This window comes from Pseudopipra pipra, chromosome 6 (assembly GCF_036250125.1).
Source record: "Pseudopipra pipra isolate bDixPip1 chromosome 6, bDixPip1.hap1, whole genome shotgun sequence".
Lineage (NCBI taxonomy): Eukaryota > Metazoa > Chordata > Aves > Passeriformes > Pipridae > Pseudopipra > Pseudopipra pipra.
The window spans coordinates 7,679,998-7,696,017 of NC_087554.1; the positions used below are offsets into that span (position 1 = coordinate 7,679,998).

The 16,020-nt window shown below is 45.9% G+C and overlaps 1 protein-coding gene across 7 annotated transcripts in view; it reads left to right on the forward strand.

The window, feature by feature from the left end:
- Positions 1 to 6,726: 6,726 nt before the first annotated feature.
- The window catches only part of ANO1 (anoctamin 1), a 79,832-nt gene continuing 70,538 nt past the window's right edge, over positions 6,727 to 16,020 (forward strand). For 4 of the 7 annotated variants that reach the window (XM_064657216.1, XM_064657217.1, XM_064657220.1 and 1 more), the window contains exon 1: positions 6,728 to 6,984. In XM_064657216.1, the coding sequence (XP_064513286.1) occupies positions 6,927 to 6,984 (58 nt within the window). In that variant the 5' untranslated portion in view covers positions 6,728 to 6,926. Of the gene's footprint in view, positions 6,985 to 16,020 lie in introns of all 7 variants that reach the window. The other 3 variants (XM_064657215.1, XM_064657218.1, XM_064657221.1) reach the window with 2 other exon arrangements.

The window sequence follows — 16,020 nt, forward strand, 5'->3', positions numbered from 1 at the left end:
ATGCTGGTGAATCTCCATGAACCTGCTGTTGACTCAGCCCCGGATTGGGTTCTCAGCCCATTGTTCTCTTGTTTCTAGGGAGTTTTCACAGAGATCCCAACTGAATTCGTGATTCACGTGTTTAAATCACAAACACCTTGGAGATAAATTGTGAATATTTAACAAAAAAAAAAACACAAAAAAACCAAACAACCAAACACACAAAAAAACCCTGGTAACCACCAGTTGTAACACAATATATGAAAGTATAGAGTCTAAACCTACAATCCATTGACAGTCTCATGTGCAACTTCATTGGGAATGTCTCATGTCCATGGAAAAGCCTTATAATATTTGTAGGTAATTGGTGTATAGACCATTTTAGGGCACTGTAAGAATTAAATTCTTAATTCTTAATAAATAAAAATAAAAAGCAGACCCATGAGCATATGGAATGTTATCCAAATATTAGTGCAACAGGTTCTTTGCTGTTATACCACAAATGGTACTGTTACTACTTCAGGTCTTCGCTCATTTACAGAAGTCCAAATTTTCTACTTTTTGGAAAGTGTTGTTGTAAAATAATGGTCTGAAATTGTCAGCTGCCACTGCAAAAAATGCCCTTGTGACAGGATCACACACCCCAGAGGTGGCAGAAACCTGGAAAGTTAATACAGTTTTTTCCAGCTGTGGCCACACTGCCAGCTGGAAACACCTGAGTGAAGAGGAGCAGCCTCAGCATCAGGGAGATGGGCGCTGTGGAAAGGGAGAGATCCTTGAGAAGTCACCAGGGAATAAAAAGGCCTTGGGCTTCTTGTTTTGTGGCATCTGAGCTGGAGGCAGAAAAAGGAGGTCAGTCTGGGCTCCTGGGGCTTGGGAGGTGGGATGGACAGGGAGCAAAACACCATAGTTTGGGTCTGTAGGTGTGACCTCTGTTATCCTGGGGGGCTGCAAGAACCAGCATCTCCTTCTGCAAGCACTGTCAAGCCTCTGAGCTTTACAGAGTCTAATCTCCAGTGGATAACAAATCTTGAGCTGTTTTAGTGGCATATCTGCTGATAATGAACGAGGATATGAAAGTATTTAGGTCCTGGCATGTGAAAACCGTCGGTGCTCACGGCAAAACTCCCATCACCGTTAATGAAGTGCTAAAAACTTGTCTCTTAGTGGGCTGCCAGTCTGTGCAGGACGGTAATTCTGCTGTAGAATGACTGTAGCACATGGGCTGCAGCCTTCCAGTATCCAAGCCACTTAAAGGGTATTAGCCTGAGTCATTGTTAGTGCCTCTTTGTGTCTTTTAACAAAAGGCTTCGCTGCTTCAATTATAAATGGTGAAACAACTGCAGGTTCAAAACGAAGTTGCAGAAGACACTTAGACTAAATACCTGTTGAGGGAGATGCTGGCTCCCATAAATGCAAAGAGTGGCAAGTGGAGTCACAAGTAAAGGCTTCACCTTTTTTTCCTCTTTATGATTCAAGTGACTTAAGCTCTAGGAGTAACTTCTGGTAAGCAATTTTATATAATATATATATATTTTACCTTCATTGCTTAAGACTAAAGATGCAGGGGCAGGTTGCAGCATGCAGCTGCACTTTGCACATGGGAGCACTGTGGGTTGATTTTTGCTTTGGACTGTACACCACAAGAAAAAAATAAATAAGAAGGAAAGCAAAGATACATGAGAACTATTTTGATTTTTCCTATCAGATTCAGTTCAAGAAGGTAATCAATAGCTGCTCCTGTTAGTCACAGATCAAAGACCAGGGAACATACACTGCTATGTCTAATGGAAATGGCCATGGACCAGCAGACTTGCCCTACAGCAAGAAGGGATTGAGATTAGGAAAAACTTCTCTAAATGCAAGGGTAATTTTAAGCATAGCACCAGATTCCCACAGGAGCTTGCAATGGATGATGGCAATCTCATCAAAAGGAGTCAGGAAACTCAGATCAGCAGTAGCTTGGGTCCAGTTGAATCTGCCTTGGGACAGAGGGGGGGACTGGATCCAACTGCAGAGAGTTTAAAAAAATTGGGAGTGGGCTCGGTTTCACTCCCCCACCCCTCTGGCTGGTGCAGCTGTGCAAGCCAAGGCTGTCATAATTTCCTTCCATCAGTAGCAAGGGGAGAATCAGAGACCAGCTGTGACTCACATGGTCTGAGTCAAACCTTCTCCTGTGAACACAGCTTACAGCATCTCCTAATTTCATTTCAAAGCCCTGGCTGGGCTCTTGGGTGGTGTTACTTTCAACTGTAAATTGCAGAGGGAAGAAGTGGGAGGTTCCTCTGACTTTTTGTAAAATGACACTTGGAAACTTGGGCAGCATTAATGGGAAAACCCTGCGTGTTTCCCATCCTAGTGCCTAATAGCAACTAGTGAAAGTGTTTCATGGGGACATGAGAAAGGGAACAGTCCTCCTGTATGTAGAAGCAGGGAGAGGATTGTCTTTTAATTTCTTTTTTTCCTTCATTTTCCACTTCTCTTACATCATCTAAACTTGTGAAAATCAGTCATCCTAAGTATTTATTCTTAATTTAGGCAACAAGTGACCCCCAGCCTGCTTCTGCCACTGGCACAAGACAAAGACCTGCAAGGTGCTGGATGTTTGTCACTACAGGCATTGTTTTATTCAGTCCTTAAACCACCTGCAGCTTTGAGCACATACTTGGTGCATTGTTACTTACAAACAGCAACGTTTTTCTCACTCAACTTCGGCAAAATGTTAAAACACACATACACACAAAAAAAATTTAAAAAAAAAAAGAAGCAGAGACTGTTCACAGAAGTAATATTTAACATAAGCCCGCACAGAAGTGCCCGTGCTTGACATGAATGAGTTCAAAACACACAAAATATTCTGTGCTTTAGGTACATGAGCTCTGGATATATATATCCAGCCAAGAGAATTGCCATACTCTGAGGTCCATCTAGCCCAGGACCCAGTGTCTGTCAGTGGTAAGTAGCAAGGAAAGGAGATTAGAAACAGAACATCCTTCCCCACAAATGCCTTTCCGACCATCAGAGGCTTAAGAGCTTACTCAGCTGAAAATTATAGCCAGACCACTTTGTACAGTAGACACCACTGGAGCTATTTTTCACAAATATTTCTCATCCCTTTTCAAAAAAAAAAAAAAATTGCTTCTGACTTGACTTGTATCTCATGAAAATGTAACAGTGCTCTGTGTCCATAGTTTTGTTATATTTACCATTATATAGTAATTTACACAAGAATCTTATGGTTTCAGTTTATTACATGGAAAAAAAACCTTTTCTTATTTTTTCATCTTGCCACCTCCTAATTTCTGTGGGTATACCTTAGTTTTTATATTGTGACTTACCATTCCCTGTTTATCTTTCCCACGTTGCCTGTGGTTTTGGGGCTCTCTGGAACATGACTCTGTACAACACACCCACTTTTTTTGCTTGTGAGTCAATGACAGGCAGGGAGTGTGTTGTGTGTAGTGGTGAAGGTGAGGAGCAGGGGCTCCACTGCTGTCACAGCCACAGCCAGGGTTTGTTTCACCATCATGTGATTGTGTTCATGCTGTTTTCGGGAGGCTGCCAGGGATATGGGCTCTTATCTCTGGATGCCCCAGCTGAACAGAGAGCTGGAGCATATCCCTGCCTTCACTGAGTGCCCCTCAAAAGTGTAAAAGACTTCATAAAAATAGTTCAGAGGCAACTCCAAGGCAGGGAGGAGGTTGGTGGGCTGGTTGGTTGGTTTGGCATTTGGGGTGGTGGGGCCGGCGTCACACGCAGGCATTTCCCGGGAGCGTGAGCACCCTGAACACCCAGAGCCTCCACTCAGCTTCCAAACACAGGAGCCAAGAACTGCATTATTATTGTTATAAAGGTACACAGTACATTTTGCAGGAGCAGACTGTAAATATTTCCAGCAATAGGTGTGGATGCCAAGCTTCGCTGTCGCCTTCCTAGCCGTTAAGAAGGCACTATTTTGTTTTATTGCACAGACAGTAGATCCTCCACCCCTTCACCATCCTGCTCACAAGTACGTGTTGGGATGGCACACTGGGTTTATCACACGCTGAGGAAGAAAACTGGAGCTGGAGTCTCTGCTTCCTGTCATCCCAACAGCCTATTTTAGCTCGTGGGGCTCTTGAAAAGACAAATCGTGTTTCCTCTGCTCTCGTGCGTGGTCGGAGCCTGAGCAGTTCTGTCCCTTCAGGTGCACCAGTGGTCCAGCCCTTGTCAGCCTGCAATTAAAAAGTCCATGTGCCCACACAGAGGAGCCCAGGGAATATTAAAAAGTAAAGAAAATAGTGTGGAGAAGCAGGACAGAGGGATGGAGGTCAGGCAGGCTCCGTCCAGATGTTTTCCCATTATCTTTATATCAGTTTCCAACAACAGGCTTCTCCAAAGCAGCTCAAGGATGTGCTAGAGCTCATCTAGGGGAGTGGGAAGGAAGCTTGTTGTCCTGCCTCTCAGTACTACTGGGTGGAGCACAGGTTCCACAGCACACGGAGATTTTTCCACTTCCACTCAAATCTGGGCCATGTCAGCCCCGGGACCTTCTGAAATAATACCAGGCAATTAATGTATTTTAATTTTCAGGACACTTTAAAAGTAAGGATTGCCCGTTAACACTTAAACAGCTGGAATGGGGCAGTAATATCAACTTTATTTTTATTTTTTTTTCCACTTGTGGAGCTGGAATACAAGCTTAATTTTGGAAATTCTGCCTGTCAGACTAAAACTTCCTAAAGCCTCTTACAAAATGATGCCATCAATCAGCTGGTCCACCTCTGGCTGGGCTTTCAGTAGGGAACTACCCACAGAAAAGGTGTCACTTCAGTGGTGAAGGCACATTCTGTGCTGCCCTGTGCATATATCCAGGCTGGGTTCCCACCCCAGCTGTAGTCAGCAGATGCTCGTGGAGCTTGTGGTCATGATGAGATGGAATCCAGCATTATTTCCAGATTTCGTTGTGTTTCACATCCGTAAAACAAATATATATGTTGGTCTTGTGCCCACATTTGGTTCTGTCACAAATCTCCATCCAAAATAAATTAATTTCAGGCAAAGGGAAAAGAGCACGTTCCCAAGTGCCTTTGATCCTGGGTTAAGCAAGCTGGTAATTGAGGCTTCAGTGCAACACAATCTACTCGCCCTCTCTCCTGCTAAGAATAAACTAAGTGATGGGCATTTTAAAAATAGCCCAATCCATACTGTCCCAAAAAAATCCCAAAAGTCAAAAAAGGAGCTAAAAGGTATGAAATGTAACCTGAAAGCATCCGGACTCAAAGCCTTGAGGGTTTATATTCCATGAAGGAAAAGTCCATGCATGTAAATTCCCTGGGTTATGTATTTATTACAACGTGTTTTCTGTCCCTCCTGTCAAACTTCCAACCAACCCAGGAAAGATGCTTTTACAATTTTAAGAATGCTGTCCCCCAGGGATATCTGAGCTGTAACCTGCTGTCTTTTGGGTAGCAAAGGGGGGTTGAGGGTGGAACTAGACCCCTGATCTAAGTGGGAACAGCGTCTGCTCGCTGTCACCAGGTGGGCACCCCTCTGCTACCCCTGGGCTGGGCTCCCTGATTCCTGAGTACCACCAGCAAGATGCCACTCAGCAATGTCCCTTTTGGGGGTGCAAAGGGACCAGGAAGGGCCTGGGTGCAGCAGGAGCTGTGACAAATGTGGGGTACTTGGGGTCTGACTGCCAGAAGCTGGGAAGCCTGCCAAGCCTGCTTCCTTCTGGCAGAGCCCTTGCACGCTTCTCTTCGAGTTTTTGAGGGTTAAGTGCTTGTCTGAGGTTTAAAAAAAAAAAACATAAGGGAAAACAGATAAATGTGCAGATAAATGTGTGTCAGTTTTGCCTAAGAGGGTTTCTGCAGTACAGCACAGGCTCGGGCAGTGAATTTGGAGAAGACCAAGGAATCCCTGGGGGGCACTGAAGAGGGGTTTAAATCCGTGGAGATGAACAAGCCTGGAATCCTGTTCAAAATCCTGCACGAATACTGCAGCCACCCAGCAGGAGGTGTAAAAGGCGAGTGTCGGCTGTTTTACACCTCACATTCCGAAAAAACAAAGTTGAGAAAAGTAACCCGGTGGTATTCTTTGAGGGCGTGACTTGGTGCATAAGGTGACATCCAGAGCATCCCTCCTGGACCAGAGCTGGGAGAGGAGGGGGGTGACAGTCACAGCCTCCCTGGGAGATCACAGAACATGGAAGGGACCCACAAGGACCATCGAGTCCAACCCTTAGCCCTGCACAGGACCATCCCCAAGAGACGGGGCGCCCCGGCAGGCAGCGGGGTGGAGGAGAAGCTTCGTCACCGCTTCCCCACTTGCCAACCCTGTCACCTTTCCCACTGGGACAGCAGGAAAGACGGGGCGGCGAACCGGGGAGGGGGCCGGTCACCCCCAAACAACGCGGGGCTTCAACAGCGCACCCAGCCACACTTTTCCTTTTTTTTTTTTTTTTTTTTTTTTTAAATCTCCTCTTATTTTTGCGAGACGGGGAGGAGCGGGAGCGTGATAAAAAAAATAAATAAATAGGAAAGGGAGCGGGAAAGCACTTAATTGCGGCTCGGTGCGAGGGTCTTTAGCTCTGTTGGCGGAGCGCTCCCCATCGCCGACCTTCCGCGGGCGCTCCGCGCCCAAGGTCAGCGCAGGTACGCGCGGGGGCTCCGCGGGGGCGGCGCCACCGGGAGGGAGGGAAAGAGGGAGGGAAAGGAGGAAGGGAAGAGGGAGGGAAGGAGGGCCGGCTGCCCGCGGAGGGCCGCGCTCCGGCGGGCCGGGCCGCCCGTATTTAAAGTGTGCCGGGGGCGGCGGAGCCGCTCGCAGGGTGAGCGCGCCCTCCCCGACAGGCGCCGCGGGGAAGGGGGGGAAAAAAAAGGGAGGAGAAACAGCAGCAGGAGGAGGAGGGATCCTGGCAAGTTCGGTGTGGTACCAAGTCCAGGCGGGCTGCAGGGCTCGGACGGGCGATGGATAAGGATGAGATCCACCTGCGCAGGCTGCCGGCCGCCGCGCCTTGGGGACCGCGTAAGTGTCGCCGGCCGCGGCGGGGACGGTGCGGGATGGGGAGCGCTCCTGCCCGGCCGGGGACGGGCTCCGCGGGCCGCCCCGCCTGCCCCGATAAGGGATTTATTATTAGCGTTTCATCGACTATTTTTAAAAATCCAGAAATAATCTCCGCGGAGTAGCGGCGGAACGAAATAGCTTTGTCCCATCTCCGCCCCCGCCCCCCCAAAGCGGTGTAAAGTCCTTTCAACCTGACTTAATATTGTAATTAAAAGCTCGTCTAGCCCCGGGAAGCCAATCTAATTGTGGGAAATTGCCGGAGTACAAAGTATATGTGACAAATCCTTGAGTTGATGATTGCTGTTAATTCACGCTGTGCCGCGGAAGTCGAGCTAAAAAAAAAAAAAAAAAAAAAGAAAGAAAAATCTTACTAAATGAAATGGGTCTGTCCGAGATTGTCAGTAATGCTTTTACAGAACTGACTAAATCATGTATCTGGGTATCATTAACTAATGTGTGCAGCAAAATAAATTATATATATTGGAAGGGGACAATACATTCCTTGGCTGAGAAGTTACAGAGCGTTTGGAGCCAAAGAGCAGATCGTTTAAGTGGTAGGGGGTGGGAATTTCCTTGGCTTCCCTCTAGAAATAAATCACAGCTCGGTGCCTGTGTGCATGCATGTGCACCCACATGTGCATTTATATAAAATCTTCACACACACACACACAGTGTATATAAAACCTTCACACACAGGCATTGGAACACAAATTTTGTGAGTACTATTTACTGAGCGCATTTTTCTCCCAGTTTAGAGACAATAAAACTGGGACTGAGATGCTAACCAGGAACATACTGGAACACATTTGATTATCCGGCTGAATTGTATACAAATGAAGTAAATTTAGCATGGCACCATTTATAAATTCCACGCTTTACAATCAAAATTCCAAATCTAACTGGTGGCAGCTAAGAATAGCACAGGGAGCCCTTTTCTTCACTCCCTCTTTTTGGATTCCCACGAAAACTGTTATCCTGGAGCCTACTCATTAAATGGCCAGATATTTCATCAGAATTCAGCCCATTTCTGAAAGAAATGCTGTTTGCTCATCAAACCATAGGCTGGTCAGAGTGCTCAGAATGAAAACTTTAATGTCTGACACAAAACAGGTGGGCTTTGTATCTAAATACCGGGGAGACTGGGCTTCTGTGTTCAGCTGGTTGTCCCACCTTAACTTCTTTATGAAAATAAGGAGCTTGAACAAAAGTTCAAAACTGTCATGGAAAGCAGGGGAAGCCAAAGTGTTGTCGCAGTACATTGACGGAGATATCTGTAAGAGGACTACATGATAAAATGGCACTAGAAACTCCACCATTACTCACGGGGCAGGTGGCAATTTATCATGAGGCAATCGCAGCGATAGGGTGAGAGTCCTAAGAAATCTTTTTGAGTGGCTTTTTATCTTTGGAAAACATAGTATTTTGCAGGGATGTTATTTAATTTACTGAGTCACCCATTAGCAGCCTGAGCACTGTACACCAGCTTCATTGATGAGTTCAAGGAGCAGTTCTTGCTCTCGGAGGTGCATGTTTGTGTTTCTGTTGATAACCTATCCAAAAGAGCTTGTTTGTAAAAGCTGGTTATAAGATGAAACTCCTTTCTTATTACATAGCACAGCCATGTATTGTGGTACAAATCCTACCCAGTTGTTTGGTAACTTCTGCATTTATTGCTGGAGAGACGTGTGGAGACCCAGCCTTGATGTTTGTACGTGCTCTTTGTACTCAGAAAACCTCCCACAGACAGCAAAGGAGACTTGCTTGTTACGAGGAGTTGGGAAAAAATTTGGGGTCAGTGAGAGGATGATGGAAGACAGGAAAACAAGGGGGAAAAACCTGTGCTCCTATAAGCTCTGGGTAAATACTATCTGTCGCCTACATCCAAAGGACTATTTAACTTATGGCTCACAAGGAAAAAAGTGACCTCAGCACATTATTTTTGGCTCTTTTGGTGGCATGAAAGGACAGGTGTCCCCAGCTACATCTGTGCCCTAAGGAGCCAGGCATTGCAGCTGATGCCTGACAGCTTATTATATGCAACTCCTTCTTTATGTCCTGGGGTAACAAGTGCATCTGATAAAGACTGGATGAGGGTCAGAATTGGGGTGGGCTCAGGGGAAAGGTACTGGCATGTTGGCTTCTAAGAGGACCATGGTGATGTCCTGTCACTTCAGAGAAAAGCTTAGAGGCACGGGGGACAAGTGCTCAGGACTGAGCAGAGATTTAGGATTCGGGTCTTTACCCCTCAATGTTTCAACGATCAAAAATTCCCTGAATGGACATCTGCCCCCTTTGAAAACCATGGGAGACTTTTGTCACCAGCTTAAATGTTGTCAGACTCTCACCCCAGAAAATGAAATGTTTTTCCCCTTTTCTCTGGAATACACTGCTCAATCCAAGGCTGGGACTTCCAGCACAGCTCTGTAGGTTTTTGGTCCATGTTGCCCTGCTTCCCATGGTAGCACTGCAGCTATTTCCATTAACAGTGAAAATGATGAAGCATATTAGGCTAATAATTAATCAGAGATGACAAGGGACTAATAACTGTATTGATTTAATTAGGACTTCTTTTCCAGCTCTGTAACTTGCAGTCATGCACATCATTAACTTAGCATTTTAATTTGCCGTGATAACTTATTAATTTCTGGGGGTGAGCGCGCGCGCGGCCGGGGCAGCGGCTCCGACTGTGCCTCGGTCCTGCCCAGGACTGGCAGCAAGCAGGGCACTCTGTCAGCCCCTGAGAGCTGCTCCTGCAGGGCACTGAGGCAGTGGGAATTGCCGAGCCAGGTGTGGTGGATGAGCCGGGAAGGCACGTGTGGCTCTCCGTCCGCTCGCTGCGGCTGTACGGGCGTGACGTGAAATATGGGGTAAAAGCAACGTGCCAGAACGGGAGGAGGGAGAGTGACCCTGGGAAGGAGCAGCAGTTGTTGGCATCGGGAAGGGAAAAATGTCCCTCCTGACTTGCGCTGCACCCTTTGAATTCTGGCGATTTCGAGAAGAGGAAATGCTTGGGGACGTGCTGTGGTTGGAAAATAAGGCTCACTTTAAATTAGAATCACTTTGGGGAGAGGAGGAAAGGCAGGGGCTGTAACAGGCATGATAAACAGGAATTTACTGTGTGAAAGGCTGATGAATGCCAAGTTTACTCATCTTTCCCCCCCCCTATTTTGTTGGGGGTACTTGACACTCGCTGGGCATGCCTGGCATCTTATGCAGCTGGTCCTCAGTAAGATCCCCTCTGGTACACTGCTGACCAGAAACTTCTCCAGCAGGGAGAAGCTGTTCTCACTGAGATCATAGAGCTAAATAGATGGTTGTGTTGCACTGTGCAGCAAGGTTTGGGACTTGTGGGGAAAGAGATCCCATCAACCTCTGCACAGAGCTGAGCATCCTGCTCTGTATTATCAAGGTACTTGTAAACCTTTGCCCTGTGCCGTGGGAAGGCTGATTCCTCTGCTTTATCCTCGTTTGCTGCAGAGGGCAGTCAGCACAGGGACAAGAGCTGTGCAAGCCAGAAGCACCAGGCAGGCTCCATAGGAGAGCCTGTCCAAAGTCCTTGGCCTTGTCCTTGGGCAAGATGATGGGGAGTTTGGAGAATTGACCCTATCAAATATGCATTTCATATAGAAACGGGTCATTTTCATGTGGAAGTATGAGTCACTGTGTAGGTGAACTGTTGGTCTGGTGAGCTCCAGGAACAGAAGGCACCACTCTCCTTATTTCTTACGAGTGTTTTCAGGGATTCTGAGAAAGCCTTTCTGCACACAGCCTCATACCTTATTATACAAGCCAAGTTGGAAATAGTTGTGCTTAATTTGAGAGACTGCAGAAGATGTTTAGCTGGGGGTGGGAACATTCACCTTCCTGACCTCACCCGTGTTTGCAGGCCAACTGGAGATTATGGCAGGACTTGCAGTTCTGACATAGGTACAAGCCCCAAGAGGGGTTTTACAAATGGCAAATTTTCAGGGGTTGGCAGCTTTGCTGAGACCCTATCAGGGTGTTATTTTCAGTGGTGCTAAGTCATCTTGTGCCAGCTGTTAGATCTAAGCAATGTCACTGACGCTGGGCGACTCCGTTCTGCTGCTCTGAAGAGCGAAAAAAGAGATAGTGGGTGTTACCTCTCATTGTTCCTGAGAGGTAATTTGTGGTGAATTCGGGCCTTTTAGCAACAGCCACAGAGGCTTCCTCGCTTGGGAGGCTGGGAATGCACAGGAAGCAAAGCTCCTCGTGCTGGGCTGCATTAGTCACCACGGCTGCTTCACAGGCAAGCCCACAGGCCCTCCAGGGAAACGGATTCTTATTTATTTGGTTTAGCCTTTGATTTGTATCCCTCTATTTCTGAAAGTAGTACTACATCCTGGTGGGAGGGCCAGCCCTTCTCCCTGCCCCCTAACCTCCCTGTATCCTTTAGCCTTTATCTGCAGCAGCTGACCCGTGTCCCCGTGTACATCCTCGCTCCGTTTGTTCTGTTCCTTTGTGCTGCTCCGTGGGTCCTCCCGTTTCAGCTCCCTTTGCTGTTCCCAGTGTCTTGTCCCTGCCTCTGCTCTGTGGCTGGCCCACATGCCAGTGTTTTCTGTCTTCTTCAGACTCCCACAGTTCACATTTTTGAACCTTCTACTGGCAGTCTGTCCTTCCAGCCATTACGGGAACTATTTCCAGATTTGAACTGATGGAAAGATAGTGGCAGCACCAGATCCAGTGCCATTCCTCTTTAATATCTTTGCCTGCTTACCTTATCTGCATATCTGATTTATTCTTGGCAGCTCTGTATCCGTGCTAGGACCTGGATGTACATTCTTATTCCTATCAGTGGCATATTAATAATGTATACAATTACTGAGATGTCCTTTCGGACTGCAGCTCTGCAAGCTGGAACCTTTTCTTTTTTGAAGCTGACACAAACACCTAAGACTTTTCTCACGCAACTGTAAGTGATCTGGGGGAGTTTTAAAATCTGTAATCTGTTATGAAAAGCCTAAGTGGTTCGCAGGCATTAACTGCTCTTCTTATATCTTATAAATTATTTAACTTCTGTCATGACAGCAGTGATACACAACAATACAAGTTATGTATTCCTGGCTCCCAGTCCTGCTCTTTTACCTCTCCCTCTGTTTGTATCCTACGGAGGGAGAAACTTGATGAGTGTGTACTAAAATGAGAAAAAACCCCTCTGTTTTCTAAACACATTGCAAATATTTGTTGCCCCTTGTACTTCTTCATTGACGTCAGCTGATATCCTGCTTGGAATATTGCAATAGGGATCTGTGTGTTGATAAGTGACGTTCACTAAGAAAAAAATTGGTCCAGGGAGAGAGAAATACATTACAGAGCATTAAATTAGTGAAAAAAGGGAAAAGTCTAGCAACTAAATTACATTTCCAGCGCAGATTCAGGACACATTGTTAAAAAATTGAATAGGAAAAGTGAACAGATACTGACTTCAGTGACATCATGGAGGTAAAAGTAATGAACTCAGAGTCCTCTGAATACATTTTGAAACTCTACTTTTTAACCTGATGTAGCAGGAGTCTTATAATTGTTCTTCAGAAGCAGAAAAAGAGCCAAGGTGGACGTTTCAGGGCTGAGCATCAAAGTTTTGGGTTTTTTACTACTTTGAAGCAGGGAAAGTGACAGACACTAGTTCAGTGCAGCAGTAACAGTCAAAGAAAACCCCATCCTGTATTTATGTCTGACCATTTGTACTATGGCATCTTGGCTGACGGCGCACCGCTAGATATGTCAATGGATGTGCTTTGCAATTCTTCCCGGATTTTGGCAGGCAAAGACTCAAAATATGGTGTGACTTTATGCTTGTGGTATGATTGCCCAGGGAAAGAAAAAAAAAATCTACTGCAGACTGCAAAAGATGGAAGCTTTTAGGCAAATACCATCCCATTCATCACGGTGTGTTGCGGCGCTGTTGTCCTGAAAAGGTTTTGTAGTGATGGATTCATGGGATTTTGGCAAACCAGCAAGAGAAGGAAGAAGAAGGGTTGTGTGGGCGTACTGCATTCACTGCTGTGTGCCTGGCAGTTGGGCATCCAGCTCCATATTAAATCACCTCTTTGGTTTTCATTAGCATTGGCAGTCGGAGAATCACAGAATGGTTTGGGTTGGAAGGGACCACAAAGCTCATCTCGTTTCAAACCCCCTGCCAAGGGCAGGGACACCTTCCACCAGAACAGGTAGCTCAAAACCCCTTCTAGCCTGAACACTTCCACGGATGGGGCAGCCACATCTTCTTGGGGCAACCTGTTCCAGTGCCTCACCACCCTCACAGTAAAGAATTTCTTCTTATTACCTAATCTAAACCTGCCCTCCCTGCTTGAAGACATTCCCCCTCATCTTATTACTACGTACCCTGGTCCAAAGTTCCTCTCCAGGTCTCCTGGAGCCCCTTTTAGGAGTTCTAAGCTCTTCTCAGAGCCTTCTCTTCTCTAGGGTGACCAACCTCAGCTCTCCCAGCCTGTCTTCATACATGGCTCCAGCCCTCTGAGCGTCTTCACAGCCTCCTCTGGACTTGCTCCAGCACATCCACATCCTTCTCATGTTGGGGACCCTCAGCTGGACACGATGCTCCAGGACAGAGGTGCAAAGTCACCTCCCTCGACCTGCTGGCCACGCTGGTTTTGATGCAGCCCAGCTCATATTGAGCTCCTCATCAACCAACACCCCCAACTCCTCCTCCTCAGGGCTGCTCTCGATCCATTCTCTGCCCAGCCTGTGTCTGTGCTTGGGATTGCCCCAGCTGAGGTGCAGGACCTTGGTCTATTCCTATGGAGAAGCTGATCTAGACCTTGAGACCTTTTCTCATGTGTTTAGCCTGGCTGGGGACACCACTGATGGAAGGTGTGTGTGGAATAGTTTGGGATGTACCAGCTGGTGCCACAATGTGTCTGGAGGGGAGGTACCAGCTGTGGGACCACTGGAAGGGTGAGACTAAGCAAACTGTAGCAATGTGGTGAAAGCACCCTTTCCCCAGGCTCACTAGTGGAAACTACTGCATTATTGTCTGCATCCTGTGCTCCTGGCACAGAGTCTGAGACTGGTCTAAAGAAGGAGAATGGTTCTCTGTGTGTAGTCTCAATGTTGGTATTTGGTCAGCAAACCTCATCCAGATGCTTGTATCTCGCTGCATACTTTTGAATGTTCTTTTTCTGATGAATGGCAAGGACAGGTTTCTAAAAATAAATTAATGGTTTTCCCTTTTTTACTTCCTGTGACTTAATATACTTTATTTATCTATATAGCTACTAGTCATCATCATTCTTCAGCTCACTCGAGTATAAACAGAAATGAGCCTGAGTCACAAAGTAAGGATGTGGAGCCAGGCTTTTTCCAGGATTTTAGCCAGGTGTAGGAGTTCCAGCTTAGGGGTCGTGGAGGGAAAAGGCTGGCCCTGGGGCTGTGCCTCAGGGGTCTCACACATGAAATATGGAGATGAAAGACTGCCCGCTGCTGCTTTCTGCGTCTTCTTCCAAGGTGGTAAGACCTTGCAGCTCTGGGCAAAGAGTTAAAAAAAAAAAGGCAATTAAAAGTATTTTAAGAATTAAAAGTATTTTAAGAATTAAAAGTATTTTAAGAATTAAAAGTATATAAAAGAATTTTAAGGTTAGTTTATCGCTAAAATAATAAAAACCAGAGTGAGATGCCAGTTAATTATTGCTCTCACACAATCCCTAAGGATTGTTGATCAGCCCAACATCCAAAGCAACAGGTGCTCTCATTTAATCAGCTCAAGCACCATACTTTCACAAATTCACTCTCCTGGGACATACAGACAGTTCCTCATGCTGCTGGTAGTGTGGCCCAAACCAACCATAAACTTGAATGAAACAGATCTGAAAATAAATAAATGTTACCAGGAATTTTAAGGTAATGGTCTCCTTTTGGTATTTGCCCACTAAAATTTAAGACTGCCTCTGCACATCAGTAGCAGAACATGCTATAATTTTGTTTACTCATTAGAAATGTGAAGCAATCTAACCTAAAACATCCTGAGCATCATTTTATTGGCCAGAATATGCCTTGGGGGTACCTCTCTTTGTGGCTAAGCAGCACATCTCTGTGTTAGGAGGTATGTGAAATAGGAAAGACGTAAGATGTACTGGACAATAGGAATTGGTGCTCTCTGGAGCTCTGTGTATCAAGGTATGTGTCCTGTGGGAGAACTGGACTTGCTGACAAACAGAATAATGAAAAGTGAGTGTCAACATACTCCATTTTTTTTTTTTTTTCAATCAGCAGGACTGATTGTTCAGAGGGTGTGAATTGAGTGATCCTTAACTTTCCTTTCAGGGTTTCTGGGGATATGGGTATCAGCACTGTACTAGTAGGGTTGTGTTTGCAGCTCCATCAATTTGTCTGTGAACAATCTTCTGGGGTTTAGTGTTGACATCGACAGGGACATAGATTTGAAATGTTGTTTCATCTTTACAATTGCTGTCAATAATCCATTTGGCAGGAAGCTGAGAGTGCCTAAAGGCACGAGAGAGCAGCTTAAGGTACGTTGCCAGGACATACTTCAGCTAACAGAGACAACTATTTCTGTGCTACAGATCTGTACTTCAAATTCAGTCATTTTGTAGAAATATTTTTACTTCATGTGCCCTGAGATGTAAGATGATGTTTGGGCTCTTGGAATAGGAACAGCTCCTCTTTCTGAACAGTTGTACTTAAGGACATGCAGGAGATCCTTCTTTAGCTAATGGTGGTTGGGAATCAGGTTGAGAGGCAAAGGCTGAACACCCAAATCATGTCCCAGCCCTTTTGCACATGTTTTAGAAGTGCGAAGTATTTCTTTACCCATGGATCTTAGAGGACTTCACAAATTTTATTGAGACATCAAGAGAACCCATCAACTTAATTTGCATTGTGTTCATTTGCTGTTGCACAACTTCTATTATAGGACAAGAGTGAATATGTTGAATTTATGGGCTTGACAGGTAACAGAAAACAAGAATTGTCATTTTAGTTCACTTGACATGGGTTCAG